Below are 26,372 nucleotides of genomic sequence, written 5' to 3' on the forward strand. Positions count from 1 at the left end.
AAATGACCAGAAAGTGGCAATGATTAGTCAGGGGGAAGTTTGAAAGGCACTGAACAGAATGAAAAATGGAATGACAGTTGGTCCTGATGACATACCAGTGGAGGTATGGAAGCAATTTGGAGAGGTGGCTGTGACGTTTTTGACCAACTTATTCAATAGAATAATAGCGGAAAAGAAGATGCCAGAAGAATGGAGGAAAAGTGTGCTAGTCCCCATTTTTAAGTACAAAGGCGATGTTCAAAGCTGTGGAAACTATAGAGGAATAAAGATGAAGAGCCACACAATGAAGTTATGGGAAAGAGTAGCGGAGGCTGGTCTCAGGACAGAAGTATCTGCGAGCAACAGTATGGTTTCATGCCTAGATAGAGTACCACAGATGCGTTATTTGCCTTGAGGATGCTCGTGGAAAAGTACAGAGACGGTCAAAGGGATCTGCCTTGTGTCTTTGTAGACCTAGAGAAAGCCAATGACAGAGTACCAAGAGAGGAACTGTGCATGTGCAAGTCTGGTGTGGCGTAGAAATATGTTAGAGTAGTTCAGGACATGTATGAGGGCAGCAGAACAGCGGTGAGATGTGCCGTCGGTGTGTCAGAACAATTTAAGGTGGAAGTGGGACTGCATCAGGGATCCGTGCTGAGTCACTTCCTGTTTGCGGTGTTGATGGATAGGCTGACGGATGAGGTTAGACTGGAATCCCTGTGGACGATGATGTTCACAGATGATATTGTGATCGGCAGTGAAAGCAGGGAGCAGGCAGATGAACAATTAGAAAGATGGAGGCATGCACTAGAAAGGAGAGGAATGAAGTTTGGCCGAAGTAAAATAGAATATATGTGCATTAATGAGAGGGGCGGAGGAGGACCAGACTTCGTAAGGCTCCCCAGGAGGAGAGCCCCTTGACACCACGGGAAGGTACCCGGTCTTCGTCCCGTTCTGCTGCTGATGATATTTTACATATTGTCCACTGCATTTCATGTGAAAGTCAGAAAAAAATGCATGAACAGCTAGTAGCTATGTTGCTAAATTGAGAAAAAAAAATGCTGCCATCTTCTTCCTTTTCCCGTGCCAGATTTCATCCATGTGTCTTTGCCAGATGTCCGCCAAGAATAGGATTGTCACATTGATTCACACATGAAAATTATAATTCTTTTCAGATTATCTTGCTACGTAATATCTTTTTCCACCTTAATTTAGAATTTTTGAATTTGGTTGAGATTTTCTGTGGTTCTGACAGCGATAAAAATTTCAGCAAGAAAATCCATGTTCATAGGATTTGTCATTGATAGATAAATATGTCCTTGGTTCATTTTTAATATTTGTTAAGTTTGAAATCGTTGCTGTGATGCAATCACTTGGTTTGAACCTTAAACTGAGAAAACTTGAGCAGATCTATCCATTTTCCCAGGCCGCTTATCCTCACAAGGGTTGTGGGAGTGCTGGAGCCTACCCCAGCTGTCATTAGGCAGGAGGTAGGGTACAACCCGAACTGGTTGCCAGCTAATCGCAGGGCACATGTAGACAAACAACCATCACACTCACAATCACAATTTAGAGTGTCCAATTAATGTTGCATGTTTTTGGGATGCACAGGGAGAAGATGCAAATTCCACACGGGCGGGGCCGGAATTGAACCCGGGTCCTCAGAACTACTAAAGTAGTTACTAGTTACTAAAATATCTGAAAATGGCCTGTTTAAACATGTTTCTATCTTAATAAGAAACATATTTTTTTTCCTTTCAAAGAGTACTTTGGGGTCACAGGTTACCTCATGATCTCCACTAGTATCAGGGAAAATGTTGACTTTTTTTTTTTACATAAATCCCGATATGAAGCCTTTAAACTTCATCCGATTTTAACAAACTAAGGATCAATTTAGTCATGTAACACTCCTCTCTAGCCAATGATGTAGTAAATTTTGATATTTGATATAAATATTAGAAATGATGCTATAATATGTATGTATCAAAATAGGTTCTTTCCCCAGAAATGAGTCCGGTTACAATGTTGTTTTCCAAATTCAAACCATTCCTCTTTTGCTGTGGCTAATCGTGTAAATAAGATTCATCAGATTTGATAATTTAAATTAATATTGGGGAGGTATAGTGTTGGCTGGCAACCACTTCAGGGTGAACCCCATCTCCTGCCCGTTGAAACCTGGGTTTGGCTTCAGCACTGCCGCGACCTTCGTGACGATAAGTGGCTCAGAAAATGGATGGATAGAAATGAATCTTGCCTTACATGGAACTCAGGGCCTCTAAAGCTGTGAATCTCGACCTTGATTATAATTCTGATTTCATGACTAGTGAGCTTCGTTAAGAATTTAAAACATCCAAACTTTTTTTTTTTTTTTTAATGCTGTTGTTTGTGTCGCATTCTCTGGCATCGAATCTTCTCGAAATTGCGGACTCCGGTTTAAAGCCTCGCGGGTGACGTTAGTTTGCGAACACATAACGCCATATAGATAGCGGTCACTCTAACTTCCCCGTCACAAAAATGCCCATTGGCTGTACGTTGAGTACGCATGCAAAACGTTGCGTGTGATTGGATGCTTTGACCGTAATAAATAACGGGCAGCTCGCTAGTACTTCCCTTTCCTGCTTCCGTACAAAGGACGAGGCATCTCTGCGCATCTTTCTCTTCGACCTCCTCACCTCTCGAAATTAGACCAGATTAACTGCTTTGGTTAGTCACTCTTGGACGTTTGTTCTGTAATTTTCTCGTTGATGGCAGAGTGGTATGGTAACGTTTTGCATGATTTTTCGCTTGTGATTGTTGTATAAATCTGATCGAATGATTCTTGCTCAGAGATTTTTCACATTTTTGAAAGTGTTGGTTTGTCGTGTGTTTAATATATATATATATATATATATATATATATATATTAATCGAAGTCGCATTCGCTAATGAGCGGGTGGGGGCGGGTGACATTCGCGAATGTTCCCGAATGAATCAAGCTAACGCTAGGTTGCATTCTGCTTTGGTGTTGAGACAAACCTTTAAATCACGTACAGAAATTGTCATTTGGACAATTTTCAAAATTTCGTTTCGTTTAAACTGAACTGAATTTAACAGCCAACATACGCGCGGTCTTGTCGAACATGGATAATGACATTCTCGGACCATGGACACCATTTTGTACTGTACGTCTCATTTTGGATGCGCTTAGGCGAACTCGAAACGATTTCTTGTAGTTCACAAATGCAGTTCTTATGTTGCCTTATATTTGGATTATGAACGTTGTAATGATGTCAAATTACGTTAGTAAAACCGTAACCTGCCTTTCTGTCAAGGTTGTCCAGTGTTTGGTAATTCAGTACTAAAAGTAAGTTTCTTTCGGCTTGTCCCTTTCGGGGTCGCCACAGTGTGTCATCTCAGATGAACGCACATATATATTTGGCACAATTTTTACGCCGGATGCCCTTCCTGACGCAACCCTTCTCAGGGAGTGGAGGCCCCAGTGGGATACGAACCCACAACCCCTGGTTTACCAAACCAGTGCTCTAACCACTGAGCTAATTCAGTACTAATGAAATGTAAAGATATTACATTTTATTTTTTATTTCATTAAAATACTGAGAAAATGTGTAAATTTATCCTTTGTCAATTTTGTTTTACTGAGAAGAATGTGATCATGAATTATAATCCATGGTCTGTACTGCTTATCCTCACTAAAGTCACGGGTTTGCTGGAGCAGTCTGGGTGAGAGGTAGACCCTGAGCTGGTCAAGTTTGACAGACAACCATTCACATTCCAATTTAGGGTTTAAAATGAACCAAACCCCCAAGAACTTATATAATTTTAAATCCAGGTTTTTTATTATTTTTTTTTTATGGAGATGAAACTACCAAGGGTCAGTTAATTTAAAAGCAATAAAGATAATGAAAATGTTATCAGGTACTTTGCTTTAAGTAATTGAGTCTTAACATTACATTTTCAACAGAGTAACTCGTAACAACTACACTTATCTTTCCAACCCTAAAATTATTAATATAGCATATATACATTATATATTTGAATGTTACTGCCAATGTTCTACCTCTCCTGCCACATTTTGATCTGTAATTTTTTTTTTTCTTTTTTAATTCCGTAAAACGTTTCATGTGCTTGCATATATTTTTCAGAGGAACAGCAAGCATGTCGAAAGGACCAGCAGTTGGTATTGATCTGGGGACCACCTACTCCTGTGTTGGTGTCTTCCAGCATGGAAAAGTTGAAATCATTGCCAATGACCAAGGCAACAGGACAACACCTAGCTATGTGGCCTTCACAGATACTGAAAGGCTGATAGGTGATGCAGCGAAGAACCAGGTTGCAATGAACCCCACCAATACAGTGTTTGGTAAGTAGGGTGGTTATTTTAGAGCCAAATATTCAGATTTATGTACGCTTCTGTGAAAGCAGACTTGGTTTTTACTGTAGTCAGTGGTGTGCATTAATTGCTATAGGGGAAAAGTTAAAAAAAACAAAAACTTTCACCTTTTGTACATGTATGCTCCCGCGAGAGGTGTACACTTTCATTCTGATGCCCCACTGCCACCAAAAGATTATGAAAAAGGTGTAGCCTACACTTGAACTTGACTTCCAATATGTCCTCAGTCTTCTATAACCTGGTGGAATTTGATTTTTTTTTTAAAATATAAATATGACTTAATCAATTTATTGGCAGTTTTTGTTTTATGATAATGGTTGACAATTTAATTTGAATTCCATTGAAATACATTTTGCCCTTCAAGTTTTAAAGAATTCTACCCATCTTAGAAGTTCTGCCTGAGTAATCAAACATGAGCAGAACCGTGTGCCTTCTCGTTTACAAAATAGTCAGTGCTGTGAATTTCAAAATAAGAACAAAAAAGTGTTTTGTTAAAATAGTGGTTAACATGATAATTTGCAGGGGGATAACTACTGAAAAATGCAGTCAATCAGTTGCCTTTTGGTGAAACCAGCTGTTGCAATTTCAAAATAGGCCATTGATCTGAATTGTACAGATCTGGTGTTTTTCCTGGGGCAGAGACTGTCCTAGGGTAAAGAATTCTTTGTCATGCAGCTCTGAAATTGTGACTGGCAAAACTTATTACTTGCAAGACTCCTCGTGTTAAGTTTCTGTTTTGGCAGTGATTTGCCCCACATCATATGGTATTGCACACACAATCATTGAACAGCAAACTGCTTCTTCATTGAATAAAGTACCGTATTTTCCATACCGTGCAAAGTTTTTTCATATAAAGGTGGTACTGCATTATAAGGCACATAGAATACACGGTACAGTAGAGGCTGGGGTTACATTATGCATCCGTTAGATGGCGCTGCACGAAAGGCTCAATATTGATCCATACATAAGGCGCACCTGATTAATAGGGTGCACTGAGAAAATTTAAGCCATTTAGGTGCACCTTATCGTGCGGAAAATATGGTAAATGTTTGTCGGCCCGATGTGTGGATTTTTTTGGGGGGGGCACGTAAAATGTTGTTGCAGGTATCGACTTCGGTTTATTTAATTTGATCTTCATACTAGGCTTTACACAATCAAGTTTTTTTTTTTTTTTTTTTTTTTTTTTTTTTTTTTTAAGAGCCAATCGGCAAGTTAAAAAAACTGATCTCTGACCCGATCACCAGATTGAAAAATTAGTCTATTTAAATGACTTGTTCATTTACTGTATATACTTTTGTACTTAATTGCTCAAATATATACTTAAACTATTGTTCATTGTAATTTGTATTCTGTCCCATTTGAACTATATAGAGACTAATGTAATAAAAAAAAACTAAATTATTGTAATATTTCTTCACCCACACTGAAGTTTTTGAGCATGATTCAACAGAACAGCAGCATGTTTATACACAAGTGTTAGCGCTACCCCTAGTTTGCAAGGCTACATAATTTTTTTGTCTTCTTACAAGGCTCATTGAGTGCGTGAACATACCTCAAGAATTTCTTAAGTCCTCCTGAGCACCGGTGACCGCCACGTTTACCCCCCCCCACCCTTTTATTCTTATAATACAGTTGGCGCGATCCACTATTGTTAATGTCTCCACGGTAATGTGTATCCAATCTCATTTGAATTAAATACATAAAGCCCAGTGATTGTTTAAAAAAAAAAAAAAGGGGGGGGGTGTATCTGAATACAAGTTTTGAATCCAGTAGTCTTAACATAAGTGCAAATTTGTCTAGTCAGATTCCGGTATTATGTCTGTCTCAGGCATGTTGTCCACCCTGTGTGTTTTTTTTTTTTTTTTTTTTTTTTTTTTTGGGGGGGGGGGGGTTAATAACTTTATAGACTGTCAGATATTTACAGTTCTATGTCAAAAGACGTAAGAATATTGGGTGGGGGGACTGTTTTGCGAAATGTCATTTGCAAAGTTAATGGCTCAACAAATTCAACCGATCAGCATAGAATGCTCATGATCCTCCTATATCACCGATCAAATTGGCGTGGACCAGTTCATACTAATTTTTATTATTTTAAAAAATATTTTTTTAAATACATTTGAGTGACTACTTTTTACTTTTGTCATTCTAAAGTAACAGGACTCCTACTTGGGAACAATATTTGGCAACTGTACCTAACTCTGCTGATAATCTTTTCATGTTTTTACAGATGCCAAGAGATTAATTGGCCGGAGGTTTGATGATTCAGTTGTACAATCTGACATGAAACACTGGCCATTTATTGTAGTTGATGACAACACTCGCCCAAAGGTTCAAGTTGAATACAAGGGTGAGACGAAGTCCTTCTACCCAGAGGAGATCTCCTCAATGGTGCTTACTAAGATGAAGGAGATTGCCGAAGCTTATCTTGGAAAAGTAAGGTTTTAATGATTATTGTTTACAAAGACTGTTTTGTGACTTGCATTTGCTTTGTTTGCAGTCTGTCAACAATGCTGTAATCACAGTACCTGCCTACTTCAACGACTCCCAGCGCCAGGCTACAAAGGATGCGGGAACAATCTCTGGTCTGAATGTCTTGCGTATAATCAATGAACCGACTGCAGCTGCTATAGCCTATGGATTGGACAAAAAAGTAAGTTCAAAGTTTAACTGCTAGGAATTTTGTAAGGCTTAGCTTTCTTTGTGTTGTAACAAGTTTCATTGAACAATGTTATATTTTCAGGTTGGTGCAGAGAGGAATGTGCTCATATTTGATCTTGGTGGTGGCACCTTTGATGTTTCAATTTTGACCATTGAAGATGGAATCTTTGAAGTCAAGTCCACTGCTGGTGATACTCATCTTGGTGGAGAAGACTTTGACAACAGAATGGTCAACCACTTCATTGCCGAGTTTAAGCGCAAGTACAAGAAAGACATTAGTGACAACAAGAGAGCTGTCCGTCGTCTTCGTACAGCATGTGAAAGGGCAAAGCGTACTTTGTCATCCAGCACTCAGGCAAGCATCGAAATTGACTCTCTGTATGAGGGAGTTGATTTCTACACCTCCATCACCAGAGCTCGCTTTGAGGAACTCAATGCCGACCTCTTTCGCGGCACACTGGATCCGGTGGAAAAATCACTGCGTGATGCCAAAATGGACAAAGGGTTAATTCATGACATTGTCCTGGTTGGTGGCTCTACTCGCATCCCCAAGATCCAAAAGTTGTTGCAGGACTTCTTCAATGGAAAAGAACTGAACAAGAGTATCAATCCAGATGAAGCTGTTGCCTATGGTGCTGGTAAGTATCTTCATCCAGCATAGCTCGCAAAATTATAGGCTCTTATCAAATTTAACCCCCCCCCCCCCGCCAATAAATGCCGATAATTCACCTTTCAGTGAAACTTGCAATTTCTGACTCAAAATAGGACAAACATGAATCCTACAGACCCCGATGGGGTTTTCGTTGGCAGGGGGGTGGGTGTTGGGCGTAGTCTGTTACATACTTGAACGGCTGCAGCTTGTGCTAACCTTACTTTACGAAATTACAATGATCTGCACAACACTGGCAGAGCTCAAGAGATTGATCTTTTCCTGTGGCCAGTATTGGTGAATGATTTTAAATAAACAATATATATAAAGTGTTAGTGCACGTCGTGCTGCGTCTTTTGAGAGCACCGCAAACTACTGCAATGTTCTTTGACAGGCTCAGTGTAGCTTCTTCTCTATGTACGCTTGAGGTAATCTTGTATGCATGCTGAAGGTAGTCATCTACATATTGGAGTTATCTCTGCGCAGGGCCAAATAATGAGTGACTACTTTTAAAAAAAAAAAAAAAAAAAAAAGGGTCACCTTTTTCATGCTTTCGGTGTTTTTCACAGCTGTCCAAGCTGCCATCCTCTCTGGTGACAAGTCAGAGAATGTCCAGGACCTGCTACTACTTGATGTTACTCCTTTATCTCTTGGTATTGAGACAGCTGGAGGTGTCATGACTGTCCTGATCAAGCGTAACACCACCATTCCTACAAAGCAGACTCAGACCTTCACCACTTATTCCGATAACCAGCCAGGTGTGCTCATTCAGGTCGGTACACATTTTTTTTTTTTTTTTAAATAAAGGAAATTAAAAATGTTGCCATTCTATTTGATAGGATGCACATTGTATGTATTATTTCTTACTGACAAAAGTTTGATAATGACCTAAATCTTGGGTGGAAGGAACTAAAATTTAGCAAATGGCTCCAATACAACTGGAAAATTTGAAAGGCTTCTGAATACTTAGTGCCCAGTCTTAGCAGAGCTGTGAAATGTTAATTATGCACATGCAGATTTAAATGATTCTGATTAGGACTGGTGGGGGGAGATACAGGATGCTTTTCATGTGGCACAGCTTGAAGCAGTGCTTGAGCCATAAAAATGTTTTTTGGCATGAAGACACTTGTTTTTCTCCTTACTGCATTCTTTAGTCTTCTAGGTGTCTTAGTTTATGCTCTCTGGGGGCTGTTTGATCCCACCTAAATTTATTTTTTGTGAGGCCTGGTGGTCACCTTTTTCATGGCTTTGGTGTTTGCATGACTTATTAAATGCTACTTTTACCCTCCAACAGGTATATGAAGGTGAACGTGCTATGACCAAGGACAATAACTTGTTGGGCAAGTTTGAGCTGACTGGTATCCCACCAGCACCTCGTGGAGTTCCTCAGATAGAAGTGACATTTGATATTGATGCAAATGGCATCATGAATGTCTCTGCAGTTGACAAGAGCACTGGCAAGGAGAATAAGATCACAATCACTAATGACAAGGGTATAGTGTTAATTTTAAGATACTTGACAATTACAAAAAGTCAATTGTAAAAGTACAGGTTTAACTGCTTTTATATTTGATATAATTTTAGGACGTCTCAGTAAGGATGATATTGAACGCATGGTTCGAGAAGCTGAGAAATACAAAGAGGAGGATGATGTCCAACGTGACAAGGTTTCTGCAAAGAATGGCCTGGAATCTTATGCTTTCAACATGAAATCAACCGTGGAGGATGAAAAGCTTTCTGGCAAAATCAGTGACGATGACAAGAAAAATATATTGGACAAATGCAATGAGGTCATCAGCTGGCTTGACAAGAACCAGGTATGGGTTGGTTTTTTTTTTTTTTTTTTTTTTTGAGAGAATTACCAAATCTAAATTTTTCGGAACAAAGGCGATGTAAAGAGCTGGCAACCATAGAGGAATAAAGGTTGAACCACATAATGAATTTATGGGAGAGAGTACTGGATGCTAGACTTAGGCCAGAAGTGACTATTTGCAAGGAACAATATGGTTTCATGCCTAGAAAGAGTACCACAGATGCATTATTTGCTTTTTTGCCAGCTATGATGTAGGGATTAGAGACAGTGACAGCAGTTCTCCCAAGGAGTGAGCAGGTAGGGTTAGAAATGAGCTCATTAGTGACAGCCAAAGTTAGATGTTTTAGAGAAAATCTTCAAGAGCTGGTTTGGATATTTCCAGAGGAGAGTGAGTGCGTATATTGCTGGGATGTTGGACCTGCCACTGAAATGGGCAAGAGGAAAACCAGAAGGTTGGATCTTGAGGGAAGACATGAAGGCTGTTGTTAGAAAGATCTAGGAGATGGGTTTACATGGGAAAATAGTGTGATGTGGCAACCCCTAAAGGGACTAGCCAAAAGGAAAAGACTTGTCTCTATTGGCTTAACACATTGTAGCTTTCTAAAACTTTGTCATGCTCTTCAAACTGTCAAAACGCAAGTCGCAAAATTGTTAGTCACAGGTGTCTGTTACTTGCGCCACTGTAACATGAGCCACTGAGAACACAAGGATTAGCTAACATGTCCACCTTGTCATTTATTTGTCTCGTCCTACTGTCATGGGGGGTTAACAATTATTGGTGGTTCACACATTTTTGTATTTTTTTGGGTAGACTGCTGAAAAGGATGAATACGAGCATCAGCAGAAAGAACTGGAGAAGGTGTGCAACCCTATCATCACAAAGCTGTACCAGAGTGCTGGAGGCATGCCAGGTGGTATGCCAGAAGGTATGCCTGGTGCATTCCCGGGTGCTGGTGGTGCTGCGCCTGGTGGTGGATCCTCTGGCCCAACCATTGAGGAAGTTGACTAAGTATTCCTTCACATGCGAACATATTTCTCCATCTAAGAAAGTAGCCCTCTTGTAGCAGTTTTATCATGCTGAAGAGTGTAATTATGGTTAAAAAACAAAACGGGGTTTAAGTTTTTTGTTTGGAACTGGATTCAACAGCTGAAAGGGACACAATCCAATTGTTCTGGTTCATTAGGAATGTATTCTTTTTGTTGACAATAAAACTTGACCCTTTTTTGCATCTAAACTGTCTTGCAATAATTCTTTCCATCCAACCAGTGTACATGTTTTTATTTTTTTTTTTTTTTTTTAAGTACGTTTCAGGATATGTGTTGAAGAATGATGCGTGTGCGTGCTTTTGAAAGGGTGGCACTCCTGTCCCCAAAGATAAGTTTTGTGACTGCAAGCTGGTTGCACAGTTCCAGAAAGTTGAGTGATATGAATGTTGGAACATTTTTGGTGTCAAGCAAGATGTATGCGGCCAATCCTGCTCACACCCAACAACCCTGTATGTTTAATTGGTATGAAGTCACCACAAACATAACTACAAAGTTACTAAGAATTGAAGCACAACGATGGCCCCTTCCAGCCTGTCAATCACTTGGACAATAATGGTCAATTAGATAGCTACATTGTCTTAACACAACCCTCTTGCCATGTTGTCCCACAAGCAATGCTGGTTGTCAGTGGCGTGCGCTTGGAAAAGTTGTTACGAAGAAAATGGTCCTCAGATGCGCTTGAGGAATGTGCAATGCTGATGAAAGATATCCTAAGTTACAAGGGGCCTGGTTTTCCAAAGCCTAAAACAGTTGACTAAGTAATTTGGATTAAGGCTTCCGGAAGAGTGAATGGACAATCTCAAAAAAACAAAAATGCTGTATGTAGTGAAGGAGAAGTATCTTAAGTTTGATTTAATTCAGTGCTTTATACATTGCAGAACAATTTTTTACTTTGTGTATCACTGACCTGTTGAATGAAGTGCGTAATGCTTCATGCCGAAGAGTCGGGCTAGGGATACTAAATGTGTGATGTCATGGAAGAGAAATGTCTATTTTCCTATGTGTATCACCTCTGACTTAAGACAGCACTGGGTTCTATTATGAGCCATGTCAAATGAATACACTCACTCAAGACTACAATGTTACTCGTGATCTTTCCAAGTAAAAAGTACTCACTTTGCATCGATCGCCAACATTTTGCTATAACACATTTGCGTCCTGCTCCGTCCAAAATCTTAATTCAGTGTACATATCCTTGCGTGAAATAGTTGAGACCTCTCTGTAGAACTCTCTTGGACAAGTCTTGACGCAGCATGACAAAAAAACATACCCCGATACTATCTGGAATATGCGAAAAGAGAATTGACTTCAAACGTGCTGTTCACTCGCCATTTTGGAAGCTTGTGGGACATGGCTAAGGGGGCGCATCTTAAGATTGCCATCGGACAGGTCCATAGCATGCAACGTTTTGAGTGGGGAAAAATTTTGGGACATTTCCTGTCAGCTAACAGTTAATGGAATCTTTTCCCCAGAAATGTCAATGGCCAATTGCTCCATGGGTGCCCCCACCTGGTACTGCTGCACGGGGGGCATGCGAGAACTGCGTTGGCTATTGTCCTTTCCAGATGTCACGAGAGTGCATGTGGCTCTTGATCTCTTGGTGATATCCTGGCCAGTAGGACCGGGAGCAGAGGTGCAGCGGAGACTTTGTGATTCTGAAGAAACCATTTCCAGTCAAGCCATGGACAACTCGGAGCACTTGCATCCTCAGGTTACGGGACACCAGAAGTTGAAGGACGTCACGTGCCAGCCGGATTCTTCCACCGGCAGTAGGACAGCTGGTCGTGGACAACAGGCCAAGCCACCATGGGTGGAGTGAGTGGCGCCTCCGCCTCCCGTTTCCGTCCAGGAGTACTGGCGACGACCGGTCCGCGGCCGTCCCACACTCCTGCTTTGTCGGCAACCGGTCCACGGTCGCTCCCCGTTCCTGGTTCGACGGCGTTTGGCACACGGTCGTTTCACGCCCCTGTCTCAACGGCAACAGGATGGCGATGGCTCATTGGCGTCCTCACGTTCCTGTCCAGCCGACGACAGTTCGCGGTCGCCCCACGCTCCTGCTTCGTTGGGGACCAGTCTGCGATAGTCCCACGCTCCTGCTTTGTCGGCGACCAGTCCGGGGTCGTCCCACGCTCCAGCTTCGTCGGTGACCGGTCCGGGGTCGTTCCATGCCCCTGTCTCGACAGGAACAGGATGGCGATGGCTCATTGGCGTCCTCACGTTCCTGTCCAGCCGACGACGGTTCGCGGTTGCCCCACGCTCCTGCTTCGTCAGCGACCAGTCCGCAATTGTCCCACGCTCCTGCTTTGTCGGCGACCGGTCCGGGGTCGTCCCACGCTCCTGCTTTGTCGGTAACCGTCCTGCGGCCGCGTCTAGGGAAGCCTTCGTCTGGAGCTGTTGCATGCCTTATGGTTCCTGCTTCGCCGTTAGGTTCCTCCCCGAGGCCGTCCACCTGAATCGCCCCGTGGGGATCCCGGTGCTTGACGCCCGGGTCGTCCTCCTGACCTGTCCAGCCGGACGCCCACCAGACAGAGTGGGGTTGGGGGGGGGTGCCCTCCCCCGGATATGTTAATTTTTGTCCGTGGGTTTCTTTTAATTCGGCACGTCTGGGAGCCGTGCCTTTGAGGGGGGGTTCTGTCATCGTCCTGCCGGTCCAGCCCTGGCTGTGCTGGTGCCCGCGCGGCCGCACTAATTGGGAGGCGCACACCTGCGCCTCATCCTGGATGTTAATGTTGAAGAGGTATCGAACGTGAGTAACTGCATAATCTTGTTCAACCAACACAACTTGTACTACGAGGATTGTGAGAATGACTCAACCTGCAACTACTGAAGTGAGAGCCATTGGTTTGAATCTCTTTCATCCCCATATCCTTTAAATCTACACATAGGTAGTTTATGAATTGTGTCACTCATGCTGACTTTGTCAATTTGACTGCTTCTATTTGTAGTTTAACATAGATTAAGTTGTATGTGAATTGTGTACTTTATGTGTTCACTTTGTTTATTTGATTGCTTGTTTGGCTATCTGCAGCCCTTTGGGGAACACAATATTGTGCTACCTGTAGGCCGGTCCCAAGCCTGGATAAATGCAGAGGGTTGTGTCAGGAAGGGCATACGGCGTAAAACTGTGCCAAACGTAAATGAGCGTTCAGCAAACGACTTCCATAACGGATAGGTCGTGGCCTGTGCTAACTACGCCCGCCCCCGGCACTGTTAATCTGCAAGGTGTAGGTAGAAATTCAGATAATGTAGGTCGAAGGCAAAAAAGAGGAGGAAAGCAACTTATTCAGCAGAAGAAGAAGAGAAATGCACAGACCGTACAGCTATGTGTAGGAACTTTGAATCTTGGGATTATGACAGGAAAAGCTCACGAGTTAGTTGACATGATGATTAGGAAATAGGTTGATATATTGTGCATCCACGAGAGCAAGTTGAAAGGGAGAAGGGCTAGAAGTTTAGGAGCAGGGTTTAAATTATTTTATCATGGAGTAGATGGGAAGAGAGATGGAGTAGGGCTTATTCTTTAGCAAGAGCTTGCTAAGAATGTATTGGAGGTGAAAAGACCATCAGATCCAGTGATGAAGATGAAATTTGAAATTGAGGGTGTTATGTATAATGTGGTTAGCGGCTATGCACCACAGGTTGGATGTGACCTCGAGTTGAAAGAGAAATTCTGGAAGGAACTAGACGAAGGAGTGCTGTACATCCAAGCCAGAGAGAGAGTTGTGATTGGTGCAGATTTCAATGGACATGTTGGCGAAGGAAACAGGGGCGATGAAGAAGTGATGGATAAGTACGGCATTCAGCAAAGGAACTTTGAGGGTCAGATGGCGGTCGACTTCGCAAAAAGGATGAAATTGGCAGTGATGAACGGTTATTTCCAGAAGAGGCAGGAACATATAGTGACCGACAAGACCGGAGGTAGAAGTGCACTTGTGGATGATATTCTGTCCAGTTGATGTCATCTGAAGGAGGTTACTGTCTGTAAGGTTGTTGTGGGGAAGAGTGCAGCTCGACAGCATAGGATGGTTGTGTGTAGGATGACTGGTAGCGGGTAGGAAGATTAAGAAGGCAAAGGTAGAGAAGAGAATAAGGTGGTGGAAGCTGAGAAAGGAAGAATGTTGTGAGGCCTTTCAGAAAGAGGTGAGACAGGCTCAAGATGGACAGGAAGAGCTCCCGGAAGACTGGAATACTCCTGCCAAGGTACTCAGAGGCAGGCCGGAGAGTACTTGGGGTGCCTTCTGGTAGGAAAGGGGAGGAGACTTGGTGGTGGAACCCCAAAATACAAGGAGTCATACAAGGAAAGAGATTAGCGAAGAAGAAGTGGGATACTGAGAGGACTGAGGAGAGGTGAAAGGAATACATTGAGATGTGTCGTTGGGCAAAGTTAGAGCTGGCAAAGGCTAAACAAAAGGCATATGATGACATGTACACCAGATTGAATACGAAAGAAGCTGAAAAGGCTCTGTAAAGGTTGGCCAGACAGAGGGATAGAGATGGGAAGGATATGCAGCAAGTAAAATATGTTGACTGATGCCAGGAGTGTGCTAAGTAGATGGAAAGAGTACTTTGAGAAGTTAATGAATAAAAAAAATGGGAGAAAAGGCAGCAGGTGTGAATGACCAGGAAGTGGCAATGATTAGTAAGGGGGAAGTTAGAAAGGCACTGAAGAGAATGGCAAACGGAAAGAAAGTTGGTCCTGATAACATACCATTGGAGGTATGGAAGCAATTTGGAGAGGTGGCTGTGACGTTTTTGACCAACTTATTCAATAAAATAGTAGCGGGAGAGAAGATGCCAGAAGAATGGAAGAAAAGTATGGTCGTTCCCATTTTTCAGAACAAAGATGACATTCAGAGCTGTGGAAAGTATAGAGGAATAAAGTTGTTGAGCCACACAATGATGTTATGGGCAAGAGTAGTCGAGGCTAGACTCAGGACAGAAGTAAGTATCTGCGAGCAACAGTATGGTTTCATGCCAAGAAAGAGGACCATAGGTTTATTATTTGCCTTGAGTATCCTCGTGGAAAAGTACAGAGAAGGTCAGAAGGAGCTACATTGTGTCTTTATAGACCTAGAGAAAGCCACTGACAGAGTACCAAGAGAGGAACTGTGCATGTGCAAGTCTGGTGTGTCGGAGAAATATGTTAGAATCGTCCAGGACATGTATGAGGGCAGCAGAACAGTGCTGAGATGTGCCGTAGGTGTGTCAGAAGAATTCAAGGTGGAGGTGGGACTGCATCAGGGATCAGCTCTGAGCCCCCTCCTGTTTGCGATCTGCAGTAAAAGCAGGGAGCAGGCGCTGGAACAATTAGAAAGATGGAGGTACGGACTGGAAAGGAATGAAGATTAGCCAAAGTAAAACAGAATATAAGTGCATGAATGAGAGGGGCGGTGGGGAAAGAGTGAAGCTCTAGGGAGAAGAGATAGCGAGGGTGGATGACTTCAAATACTTGGGGTCAACAATACAAAGTAATGGAGAGTGTGGTAAGGAAATGAAGAAACGGGTCCAAGTGGGGTGGAACAGTTGGTGGAAGGTGTCTGGTGTGTTATGTGACAGAAGAGTCTCTGCTAGGATGAAGGGCAAAGTCTATAAAACAGTGATGTCTGTTTTCGATATGTGGCACTGAAGAAACAACAGGAAGCACAACTTGAGGTAGCAGAAATGAAGATGTTGAGGTTGTCGCGCGGAGTGAGCAGGTTGGATAGGATTAGAAATGAGCTCATTCGAGGGACAGCCAAAGTTGGATGTTTTGGAGACAAGATTCGAGAGAGCAGACTTCGATGGTTTGGACATGTCCAGAGGCGAAAGAGTGAGTATATTGGTAGAAGGGTGCTGAGGATGGAGCTGCCAGGTAAAAGAGAGAGCGGAAGACCAAAGAACAGGTTGATGGATGTGGTGAGGGAGGACATGAAGACTGAATGTTAGTGAGGAAGATGCACGAGATAGGCTTAGATGGAAAAAGATGACATGCTGTGGTGACCGCTAATCGGGACAAGTGGAAAGGAAAAGAGGAAGAAGTTATTGATTGGACCAGCAGAATGTGAGTGTCTCAACAATGGCACAAGGCAGAAAATAGTAAATATGCTGATTAGGAATCTAATGACTTAATCCAGAGGTAAAAAAAAAAAAAACCAAAAAAAAAACCACATGCCTGCTCATTTTGACTTGCATTGATTGGTAGTGCATTCCCGACGGAAGGAGCTGGACGAGCTGGTGGCCAGGATGTGGAGGATCCGAAAGAATTTTGCCTGATCTGGACCTAGTTCGCGTTGCGTGTAACTCCTCAATCGTGGATAGAGTGGTGCCGATAATCCGTTCAGCTATTTTGATTGTTCGTTGCAGTCGGAGTACATCCTTTGTTGTTTTTTTTGAGGATGGAGTTGATGTTCGTCTCCCACCTCAGGTCCTTTGAGACTGTAATTTCCAAGAAGGGAGGCCGCGAGCCCAGCTTCGATGTCCGGGGAGGCCGTTAGCAGCGTTTCGACGGCGGCGGAGGCCTTTAACCGAGCTTCGAGGAGGCCGTTAGCTGAGCTTCGGTGGCAGCGGAGGCCTTTAGCCGCGCTTTGGCGGCGGCGGAGACCTTTCGCCAAGCTTCGGTGGCGGCGGAGGCCTTTAGCCTAGCTTCGGCGTCCGAGGCTAACTGCCGCCAACGCCTGGAAGCTCGGCTCGCGGCCTGCCGCTGGAGCTCGTTTGTCATGCTCCCCATCATTCTTGTCCGAAGAACCATCCGCGGCTGCCGGCCCGGAGCTCCCAGACCACCAGTGGTGGTCTTGTGTGGCGTGAACTTGCCATATTTCGCTTACAGTTATTTGGGGATTTGTGTATTCTGTTGTGTTTACAGCATTTTTGTTTTACAATTGTTTTTTTTGTGATTGCAGCATTTTTATGTTACATTTTATTTTTTCTGAGATTACAACAGTTTTATTTTGCAGTATTTTTTACAGTAGTCTTTTTTTGTGTGTGTGTGTGCGATTGGTGTTGCGTTATCTTGCAGCATTGTATGGGTTCTTTTCACTGATGTCACATTTTTGGCTGAATTACCCAATACACCACTGCCCGCTACCATTTAACCTCTCTACCAAACGCCTATTAGTGTTGTAGCCTCCCGAATGCTCTCCGTTACTGTTTGTGTTTTTATGTTTCACGGGCGTCTCGGGACTCAAGTACACAAGAGAGGACTTGCTATCCATCAGAGAGCCTTCTTCTGACTTTTTTTTCGACAACTCTCACCAGTTCGCTGAAGCTTTTTGCAGAGTTGCTAATTGGCGTGCTCTTCAAAGCCTTGCGACGAAGCTGCTCGCATTTGGGATACAAGTCCGCCTTCGAAAGCGGGGACATCGTCTAACGCTTCCGACAAGACTTTGGACGTTCTGTGGCTCTGTGCTTCACGGAGACTTGGCTTTGTGGACGAGTGCCCGACACTGCTATCATGCTGCCCGGCTTCAATCTCCATTGTGCTGATCGTGCCGCCGAGTTAATAAGCTTAATTGATACTTTTCAGAAGGCCAACATTACAGTTAAGCTCCTTATTTGTGATTCACTTGAAAGATCCGGGAATTTTGTGAAATACTGGATTTATTTATTCTTTTGTCTTTCTGCCTTGTCATCAAATTTTAAACAAATAATGAACATTTCGCTTTGCTTGTGGTGAAGTACAGGTTGTACTTTTTGGAAGAAAAAAAATTAATAAATGGTGTTTGCCTCGATATTATAAAAATAACATTCCACTGCCTTTCATTTTCCGTGTTTGCAAATAGGTAAGTGCCCATATATCTTTTTTTTGTATGGGCACTTACCTGTATGCTAACACGGAAAACGAAAGGCGGTGGAATTTGCTTTTAAATCAACGAGGAATGGTGCAGGGACGTTACAGAGCACACACTGCAGCCCACTTTTAGTGACTGTTTATTAACTGTAAGCCGTTTTATTCGCCACGTGAGTTTACATTCCGCCTCAACATAATCAAGCTAGCATGACTGCGGCGCTGATAAAGCTTGCCGAGCGGATAAACGAGATTGAAAAAAAAAAAAACACCCAGATTCGCTGCTCATTATTCTAGGGGATTTTAACACAGCTAAACTTAACCAAGAACTCCCAAAATATGGGTTGTTTTCACGTGATGTCACCTGTCGTGCTACCTTGGCCAAATAGCTTACAAAATACCATCAAGACCCCAATTTTTGTTAGCTACAACAACCTAACTCTCAAAATAAGACTGAACTAACCATTCACAAAGTGTTTTGAGCAGACAAGTGTCCGATCCCACTGCTCCTCGTCTGTCACATAGAGTAAAAGTCAAGGGCACAATCCTCCGCCTTTGCGACGCAAACCTGAGTCCGATGATGTGTGTATGCCTGTTAGCCTAATAGTCAGTCTGGGCTTGATGTGCTGTCGGTCGCACAACGGGTGACCTCACGTGAAAATAACCCATTACTACACCTACTACCATAGTAACTATACTTTTCACGTGACATCATGAGTCACATGACTTATATTTACGACGCATACTGGATGGCAAAACTACAATACAACTCGCGTTTTTTTAGTTATCTTTTTGTGAATATTGGGTTGCTTATCACCATCTTACGGCCTTTTTTTTTTTTTTAATCATGGTATTTCATTGTGTGTCTTATGGTTGTAAGAACAGCCAGAAAAAGGGGTCTGACACTTCAGGCATTGTTTACCTTTTGTTTGGCATTCAGCTAATTTACTGTGGCATCCTCCACACTTTTTACATATCTTTACGGAGATCTTTGGGCTATCAATATGCCTACTAGTACCCGCAGTGAAACTTTGCTTTCCATGTTTGCATGAACCTCGTGGCTGTTGCTAACCATACCCTTTAGCTTCACTTTTTCTAACTCGTGGGGGCGGGCTATGCCGATCGCTTTTATCGAGCGTGAGCGCTGGCCCCTGGCTGTGTAATATTTCGCGCACACTCTGTGAGTTCGTGGCGAAAACTATGCGGTCTCTGACCATCTCATCGCTGTTTGTGTAGTTACAGTCTTTAACCAACAGCTTGAGTTCTGTCACAAAGTGCTCACATGACTCACAGTTACCTTGTGCCTTCTCATGAAATTTATATCTAGCAAATATGGGGTTTGTTTTCGGAGTGAGGTAATCAGAGAATTTTTCGTCATCGGTTTTTAGCAACTTATCATCGTCTCAGGTCAGTGTCCACGTATTGCCGACATCCCGTCCTTTAACTCCCATCCACAGCAGGAGGAACTGCACTTTTCCTCTTCAGCTCTGTTTTTAAGCGGTCCTGTGAACATGAGTTTGGCATGTTGCTTGAATCTCCGCCATGCATCTGGTAAATTGGATGAGTCCCAGTCCATCGTCGGGCTTGGAACACCGAACGTACACCTCCGTCGTGGTCACTTCCTCATTGTTTTTGTTCATTTTTTTTTTCCCAAGTCGATAGTTATACTTCGTCCCTCTGACACCATGCTATGATCTTGTTGTTGTGTTTTTGAATAACGTAGACGTGAGTCCAACTGTACTTTTTTAACGTGGGTGATATTTATTTCGCTCCCCCCAACAACCTCTCTAGCTCACTTCCTTATCGTCCTGTCTCGTCGCGCCCCGCCGACGTCGATACAATCACAGTTACACCACACTTGCTATATACGAGAAGTACTTATAGCTCAATGTAATAACAACGAGACAATACTTGCTCTCGGGTTTCACACGTGGCTTCTGTCTTTATTCCTCAATCCAGCACAAATGCCTCAATCACCTCTGGTTACAGTGTTTGTTTGTCAAAGGACTTTCAAGATAAAAGATTAAACGATCACTGTAGCCAAAACATTACAGTATACACTTATCGCTTCCTAGCCATAATATGTACACACGATCATGCAGTCCAAAATGGCGTTGTAAAAAAAAAAAAAAAAAAAACAGTGGTCGGCGTGACGTCAATGAAAAGTATCTATTATTCAGCTCCAGAAAGCCTGTCGTTGAAATCATATAAAAATGTTCTTAACATATTTCCTGTGTCTATTAAAAAGACACTGAAATCGCACTGCAAATTTTACAGTGGCCTAAAACGTTTACATGATTGTATCGTCGTCAATGAAAAGATCGAAAAAACATTTGTCTTTTATTGCGTGTTCTGTAGTGTTTTCAAAATTTTCGCTAATTTCCTCTGCATTTTCTGAAGGCTAAGCCTCCGTGTCCGTGAAATCAAGCGACGTATGGCGTCAGGTTGATTTTCATGTGCCCATTAAGGTCATTTCTACGTAGTTTGAGCTTTGTTTTGATAGCGACCTGATGCCATAGTGACGCCTCGGGGGAGTCTGCAGCATGCAAGTGTGATGAAGAACGGCAGACCTCGGGAGGTTCATTTCTGCAATGTGGGTCTTTGAAAGCCCAATGTACGCTTCTGTCTCCAAGGTTACTGTGTCGCCACTTGTTTCCGTGTAATTTTTCGTCATATAGTTGAACGATCCAGCACTGTAGCTAATACTTTCCGTCTAGAGTCATTCTGACTTGGCAAAAGAACTTGATCGAAAGTGAGACTTACGGTCAAAACACCCTCCTTGGCAGCGGAGACGTTCAGGTAAGTGTCAGAAATAGTACAAGATAGGCTATTAGTGCAAACTATTGCGTTGCTTATGTCGTAAACACAGTTTTATCGACGAAAAACTAAATTGAGTCCACATAGATGCAATGTTTGCTGCTTCATATCTGCTTACTCACACTTTTTTTTTTTTTTAAAAAGGTTGCACACGTAGTTGAAAACAATACTGGAATCAACATATACCTCTCTATTTTCCCCCACCATTTTCAATTGGAAAACAACATTTGAAAAACGTAAAGACTATTTTGTTATGCTTTAACGCCAACACACAAAAAAGCGAACATTTTCTGATGGATAAAAAAAAATAAATGAAATAAAAAGGGACCACTGGACTCAATTTGATTTTAACTATTTATGCAGCACATCCGGGTTTGGGTTTAAGAGGCCTGCTCATTCCAGTGTTCGGCAAGGACACCATCACATTAGAAACTGCTTGAAACTCAACACATTTGTGGCTCGAGGAGCTGGTCCTTTGTCTTGAAAAATAAAGAAAAAAATCGGATGAAATTTCGACCTCAAAAAGTAAAAACATTATTGAATAAACCCAGAGTTTGGAGATTTATTTAAAAAAAATCAGAAAGTTTAAAAATGTAGTCAGTAATGTAATCCGAATTGGTCTACAACAGTATTAATGGAACCATTACTTTGGATTACTTCAAGACCAGATATGACTATCTATCAATCCATTTTCTGTGCCGCTGATCCTCACGAGTGTCACAGGAGTGCTGGAGCCAATCCCAGCTGTCATTGGGAAGTAGGCAGGGTACACCCTGAACTGGTTGCCAGCCACTCACAGGGCACATGGAGGCAAAATAACAGTTGCACTCACAATCACACTTAGGGGCAATTTAGTCTCCGATTAATGCATGTTTTTGGGATTTGGGAGGAAACTGGAGTGCCCAGAGAAAACCCACCAGGCACGGGTAGAACATGAAAACTCCACAGAGGTGGGGCCGGGATCGAACCCTGGACCTCAGAACTGTGAGGCCAACGCTTCACAGCTGTTCCACCATTCCACCCAAATATGAATAAAGAAATGAAATGAAACCCCATTGACATACTATAAGTGCAATTCAGTGAGGATTTTAGAAGAGTCCATTTTTTTTTCTCGTGATTAAACCATCTAAAGCCATGCTAGCTAGCTACTCTCACTAATCAATACCTCCATGATTTTTGCACGCAACCTTAAAAAAAAAGCAAATTTCTTCTTCCTCCTTTGTCTAATTTGTAATATATTTCTTTGTAGGGGTTGACAGCTTTCTTAAGGCAGACTTTCATCTCCAGCTCACATATGGATGACAGCTTGAGAGCTATACCTCCCAATCAGAGAACAGCTGTTCTGACTCATCAGTGGGATCTTCTGCAGACAGACACGGAGCGCTTGGCCCAGGAGGCAGTCTGCAAACAGCAGCAACAAATGCATACTGGTGAATACGTACTGCCTAGTGGAAAGCTGGATCCCAGTTTACAGAGAAGAAATTCTGAGGTTGCAGATGCAAATAATGATCCAAGTGAAGATGACATGGCTTTTGATAGCATTCAAGTGGCAGCACATTCTAAAAGAGCGACCGAAACTGGAAGTGACACTCACAAAAGGTACTTTTTGTATTACAATGAAAAAAATATTCTCATCCCATGTAGAGGAGATGTCAATTGCTCTGAGTGAATTTGTGTCACCGTTCAACACTGGGTGTCAAAGACACCAGGTTTTGTGTCATTATTGTGATGTAGTGCTGTGAAAAAGTGTTTGTCCCCTTTAAGTTTTGTTTGCACCGTTTCCCCACTTTATTGTTGAAGATCAAATTTTAAAGTTTGGGGACTTTTTTTTTTTTTTTTTTTTTTAAATTGAAAAAGTAAAATAAATACACAGATGTAATACAGGGAGTCGTCGGGTTCAAACGGCCTCAACTGAAAACGTTTCGACTTTTCCGTCTTTTTGTCTAGCTAATGTCCAAAGTGCTCACCCGTTTTGTGTGCGCCGGGTGTATCTTCGCATTTTTCCATCCTCCTTTTTCAGACATTATGGCCCCAAAGAGGAATGCTGTGTCTTTTAGCAATGCTTCTGCATCCAAAAGAAAATCCATTACCATGGAAATGAAGCTCAAGATCATAAAAACATCTGAGAAAGGAGAAACACCGACGAACATCAGTGAAGAGCTCAGATTCAGTCAGTTGACCGTGGTGACAATTATTAACGACAAAGCCCGTATTTTAGCGCACATGAAGGGTTCCATTCCGATGTCGGATAACAGTGATCACAAAACAACGTTCTTTGAGACTTGTCGAGATGGAGAGGCTACTTATGTTATGGGTTGCAGGACCAGATTCCTTCGCAATAGCTAAGCGCAGCCCCCGCTTCTTCTTCTCCATCCACCTCTCAGCAGTAATAGCAAGTACAGCATCATATTTTTTTCATTTCAATGTATTTGTTTTTTTATAATAAGTATTTAGAATTTTATTTTGAAAATCTGACTTACAACAAAATTTGAGTTACGTTACCAGCATCGGAACGGAATTTCCGGACTCCCTGTATCAGGGCTCAGCAACCTCTTTGAGGCTGCGGGCAACTTCGTGAGCATCGGTCATATGAAGGGCGACGTGACCTGTTTGCGGCAAATTTCAGACTCTGTTCATTACACGTACATAAAATATTTTTGTTTTAATTTATTGTAGTGAATGACATTACAGGTATTCACGTAAGCAAGTCAGATTCAGAATTTAAAGCACAAATAATAGTAACAATTTGTGGCCTATGGTATTTTTAGAACATACCTCGCGGGCGCCTTATATGATCCAAGCGGGCTACCATTCACCCGCGGTCACCGCGTTGGTGACCCCTGACCTAAAAAAATAAGTGTGTGTGTGTGTATATATATGTGTGTGTGTGTATATGTATGTGTGTGTGTGTGTATATATGTATGTGTGTGTGTGTGTATATATGTATGTGTGTGTGTATATACACAACACATATATGTGTATATATGTATGTTGTGTGTATATATGTATGCATATATATACACAACACATATATATATATATATATATATATATGTGTTGTGTGCACTTGTATTGCTATCCTTTTGTGGACCAACCCTTGGCAAAACACCTTTTTTGTTAACGACATTCCGCTTTGTGAGGACATTTTGGATGGTCCTCACAAAGTTAATGCTTAAATTAGCTCCATTAGTCCTAATAAATGTTCTGTAAAAGTTACAAAGAATGTCCTCAGGGAGCAAGAAACCTCAGAACCTATGAGTACACACATGTCCCCTGTTGCACTTGTGGATACTACAGGCGAAAATTCAATCCAATTTTCTGATTGGTCAAGGCAAGGGAATTTTCTGATTGGCTGTTTCAGTCATGTGACCTCAAAGCCCCTTGCTGCACAAGGAGGAAATGAGGCAGACAGCACATTTCAACTGAATAAAAGCTGTAAATAAAGCATTTGTCAAGTAATATAACTTATAAATTAGTCATGTTACTGATTTATTACTTAATGTGAGTCATTAAATACAATATAGATAGATAGATAGACGGAAAAACCACAACTCTCAATCTCTAAGAATGTTCCCAATTTATCTGATGACATTAAAGACTGCCATTTGTGTTCTTTGCGTTTGTGTTCTTTTAAATTAAAATTATTATAATTCTTTGTGTTCTTTAATTTAAATTACAGATTCTCTCAAATATTCAGCCACCCTGTGTGTCTAAGTTAAACATACTAAAATAAGAGGCCCAGCGCTAAATTTATGCAGATGACAGCTGTATCACAAACAAGGAAATGTTAAATGTCATGGATGCTGTAGCTCCTATTAAAAGTAAGACACCTTTGAGTAAGCCTGGAATAAAATGGAGATGCACTATGATCGTAAAGGCTTTTAACGTATAAGAAAAAAAAAGGTGGTTCAGTAATACTTCTGTATGAACTTGCTTGTAACAGGACCTCTGATGAGAGAGGACAAAGGTGTTGACACTTCTCCACTTTTCTCATTTGCACTTTTATTTTTTACACAGTATTATTTGTGACATATTGTGATATTTTTGTTTTGGGTAACTATCTGTACCCATTTTTTAAACGTAATTCTCTCTTATGTACGCATTGAGCTCGAGGCCAGAAAATTGAGATTGTGCATCGACACATCATGCGCATTGAGTGTTCCGAATTGCAAACGCGTGTGACTTTGCCAAGTATGAAAGGTCACCGCCATGAAAGGTCACTGGCACGAAGGCCTTTTTTTTTTTTTTTTTTTTTTTTTTTAGAGGAATTATCTAGAGCTCATGAATGTATTGAGATTGAGGTCTGAAAATGGAGATTGTGCATTGACACATCATCAACAATTGACCCCTCCGTGGATATTGCGGAATCCGCGTCACTGACCAATCAGAGGCCAGAGATCTGCATAAACCAAAGCCCGTTTTTGCTCCCGCCATTTTCTCAGACAACATTGCATGGTCCAGTATAGGTTTAGTTAGCGTTTTATCGTATATTTGGGTTATTTAACAAAAAATATGGTTAAGAGGTGTAGTCACGGACTTTGTAATAGTGACGACAGGTATCCTGATAGGCTAGTTGGTGGAGTTCGATTCGTACCCTTTCCAAAACCGAAGACCCAGTACGAAAAATGCCTTCGATGGATCAAACTTTGTGGAAGACCGCATCATCAACTAAATCCATCTAATATCAACCGGAACACATATGTTTGCACGAAGGTATGCCCTATATTTGATTTTCAATAGATGTCTCGTATAAATGAATTCGAAGTTCTTCGCTAGCATAACACTGCTACGTGTGAACGATTGGCACACTTATTCTTTGTTGAGCGATATTTAGCGATGATCGGACTGCACAAACGTGTCGCTTTCTTGCCGGCTCGCGGCCGAAGCTTAACCAGACTGTGTTTGCACGAAGATATGCCCTATATTTGATTTTTAATACACGTCTCGTATAAATGAATGAAACGTTCTTCGCTAGCATAACATTGCTACGTGTGAATGATTGAATGAAATCAGAAGCATGGCGTTTCTCTCAGTTAAGAATGTTTTGTATTTAGAATCTATAATATATCGTTGATTTGAATGAAATCAGAAGCATGGAGTCTGTCTCAGTTCAGAATGTATTGTATTGTATTTGCCATTTTTACTGTTTGTCTTATGTCAGCGCACGTGGCGTGACGTCACTTCAGGAGGCGTGGTTAAGTGGTTAATTGAGATTGTGCATCGACACATTATGCGCAATGAGTGTTCCGAATTGCAA

General features: G+C 42.0%; 2 protein-coding genes across 6 annotated transcripts in view; both read left to right on the top strand.

The window, feature by feature from the left end:
• The first annotated feature begins 2,523 nt into the window (after positions 1 to 2,523).
• hspa8 (heat shock protein 8) lies at positions 2,524 to 10,724 on the top strand. Its single transcript, XM_061804190.1, is given in 10 exon segments — positions 2,524 to 2,682; positions 4,122 to 4,339; positions 6,597 to 6,802; positions 6,867 to 7,019; positions 7,110 to 7,665; positions 8,246 to 8,448; positions 8,971 to 9,169; positions 9,261 to 9,493; positions 10,301 to 10,405; positions 10,407 to 10,724. Coding segments are annotated over 9 exon segments (2,007 nt in total). The 5' UTR covers positions 2,524 to 2,682; positions 4,122 to 4,134; the 3' UTR covers positions 10,554 to 10,724.
• Positions 10,725 to 13,226: 2,502 nt separating this feature from the next.
• jhy (junctional cadherin complex regulator) overlaps positions 13,227 to 26,372 on the top strand; it is a 99,487-nt gene continuing 86,341 nt past the window's right edge. The window contains exons 1-4 of one of the 5 annotated variants that reach the window (XM_061804184.1): positions 18,292 to 19,849; positions 20,818 to 20,931; positions 21,016 to 21,097; positions 22,365 to 22,714. In XM_061804184.1, coding sequence (XP_061660168.1) covers positions 19,821 to 19,849; positions 20,818 to 20,931; positions 21,016 to 21,097; positions 22,365 to 22,714 — 575 coding nt within the window. In that variant the 5' untranslated portion in view covers positions 18,292 to 19,820. Of the gene's footprint in view, positions 13,365 to 15,689; positions 18,053 to 18,291; positions 19,850 to 20,817; positions 20,932 to 21,015; positions 21,098 to 22,088; positions 22,100 to 22,364; positions 22,715 to 26,372 lie in introns of those variants that run through there. The other 4 variants (XM_061804186.1, XM_061804188.1, XM_061804185.1 and 1 more) reach the window with 4 other exon arrangements.

Source organism: Syngnathoides biaculeatus, chromosome 18 (assembly GCF_019802595.1).
Source record: "Syngnathoides biaculeatus isolate LvHL_M chromosome 18, ASM1980259v1, whole genome shotgun sequence".
Taxonomy (NCBI): Eukaryota; Metazoa; Chordata; class Actinopteri; order Syngnathiformes; family Syngnathidae; genus Syngnathoides; species Syngnathoides biaculeatus.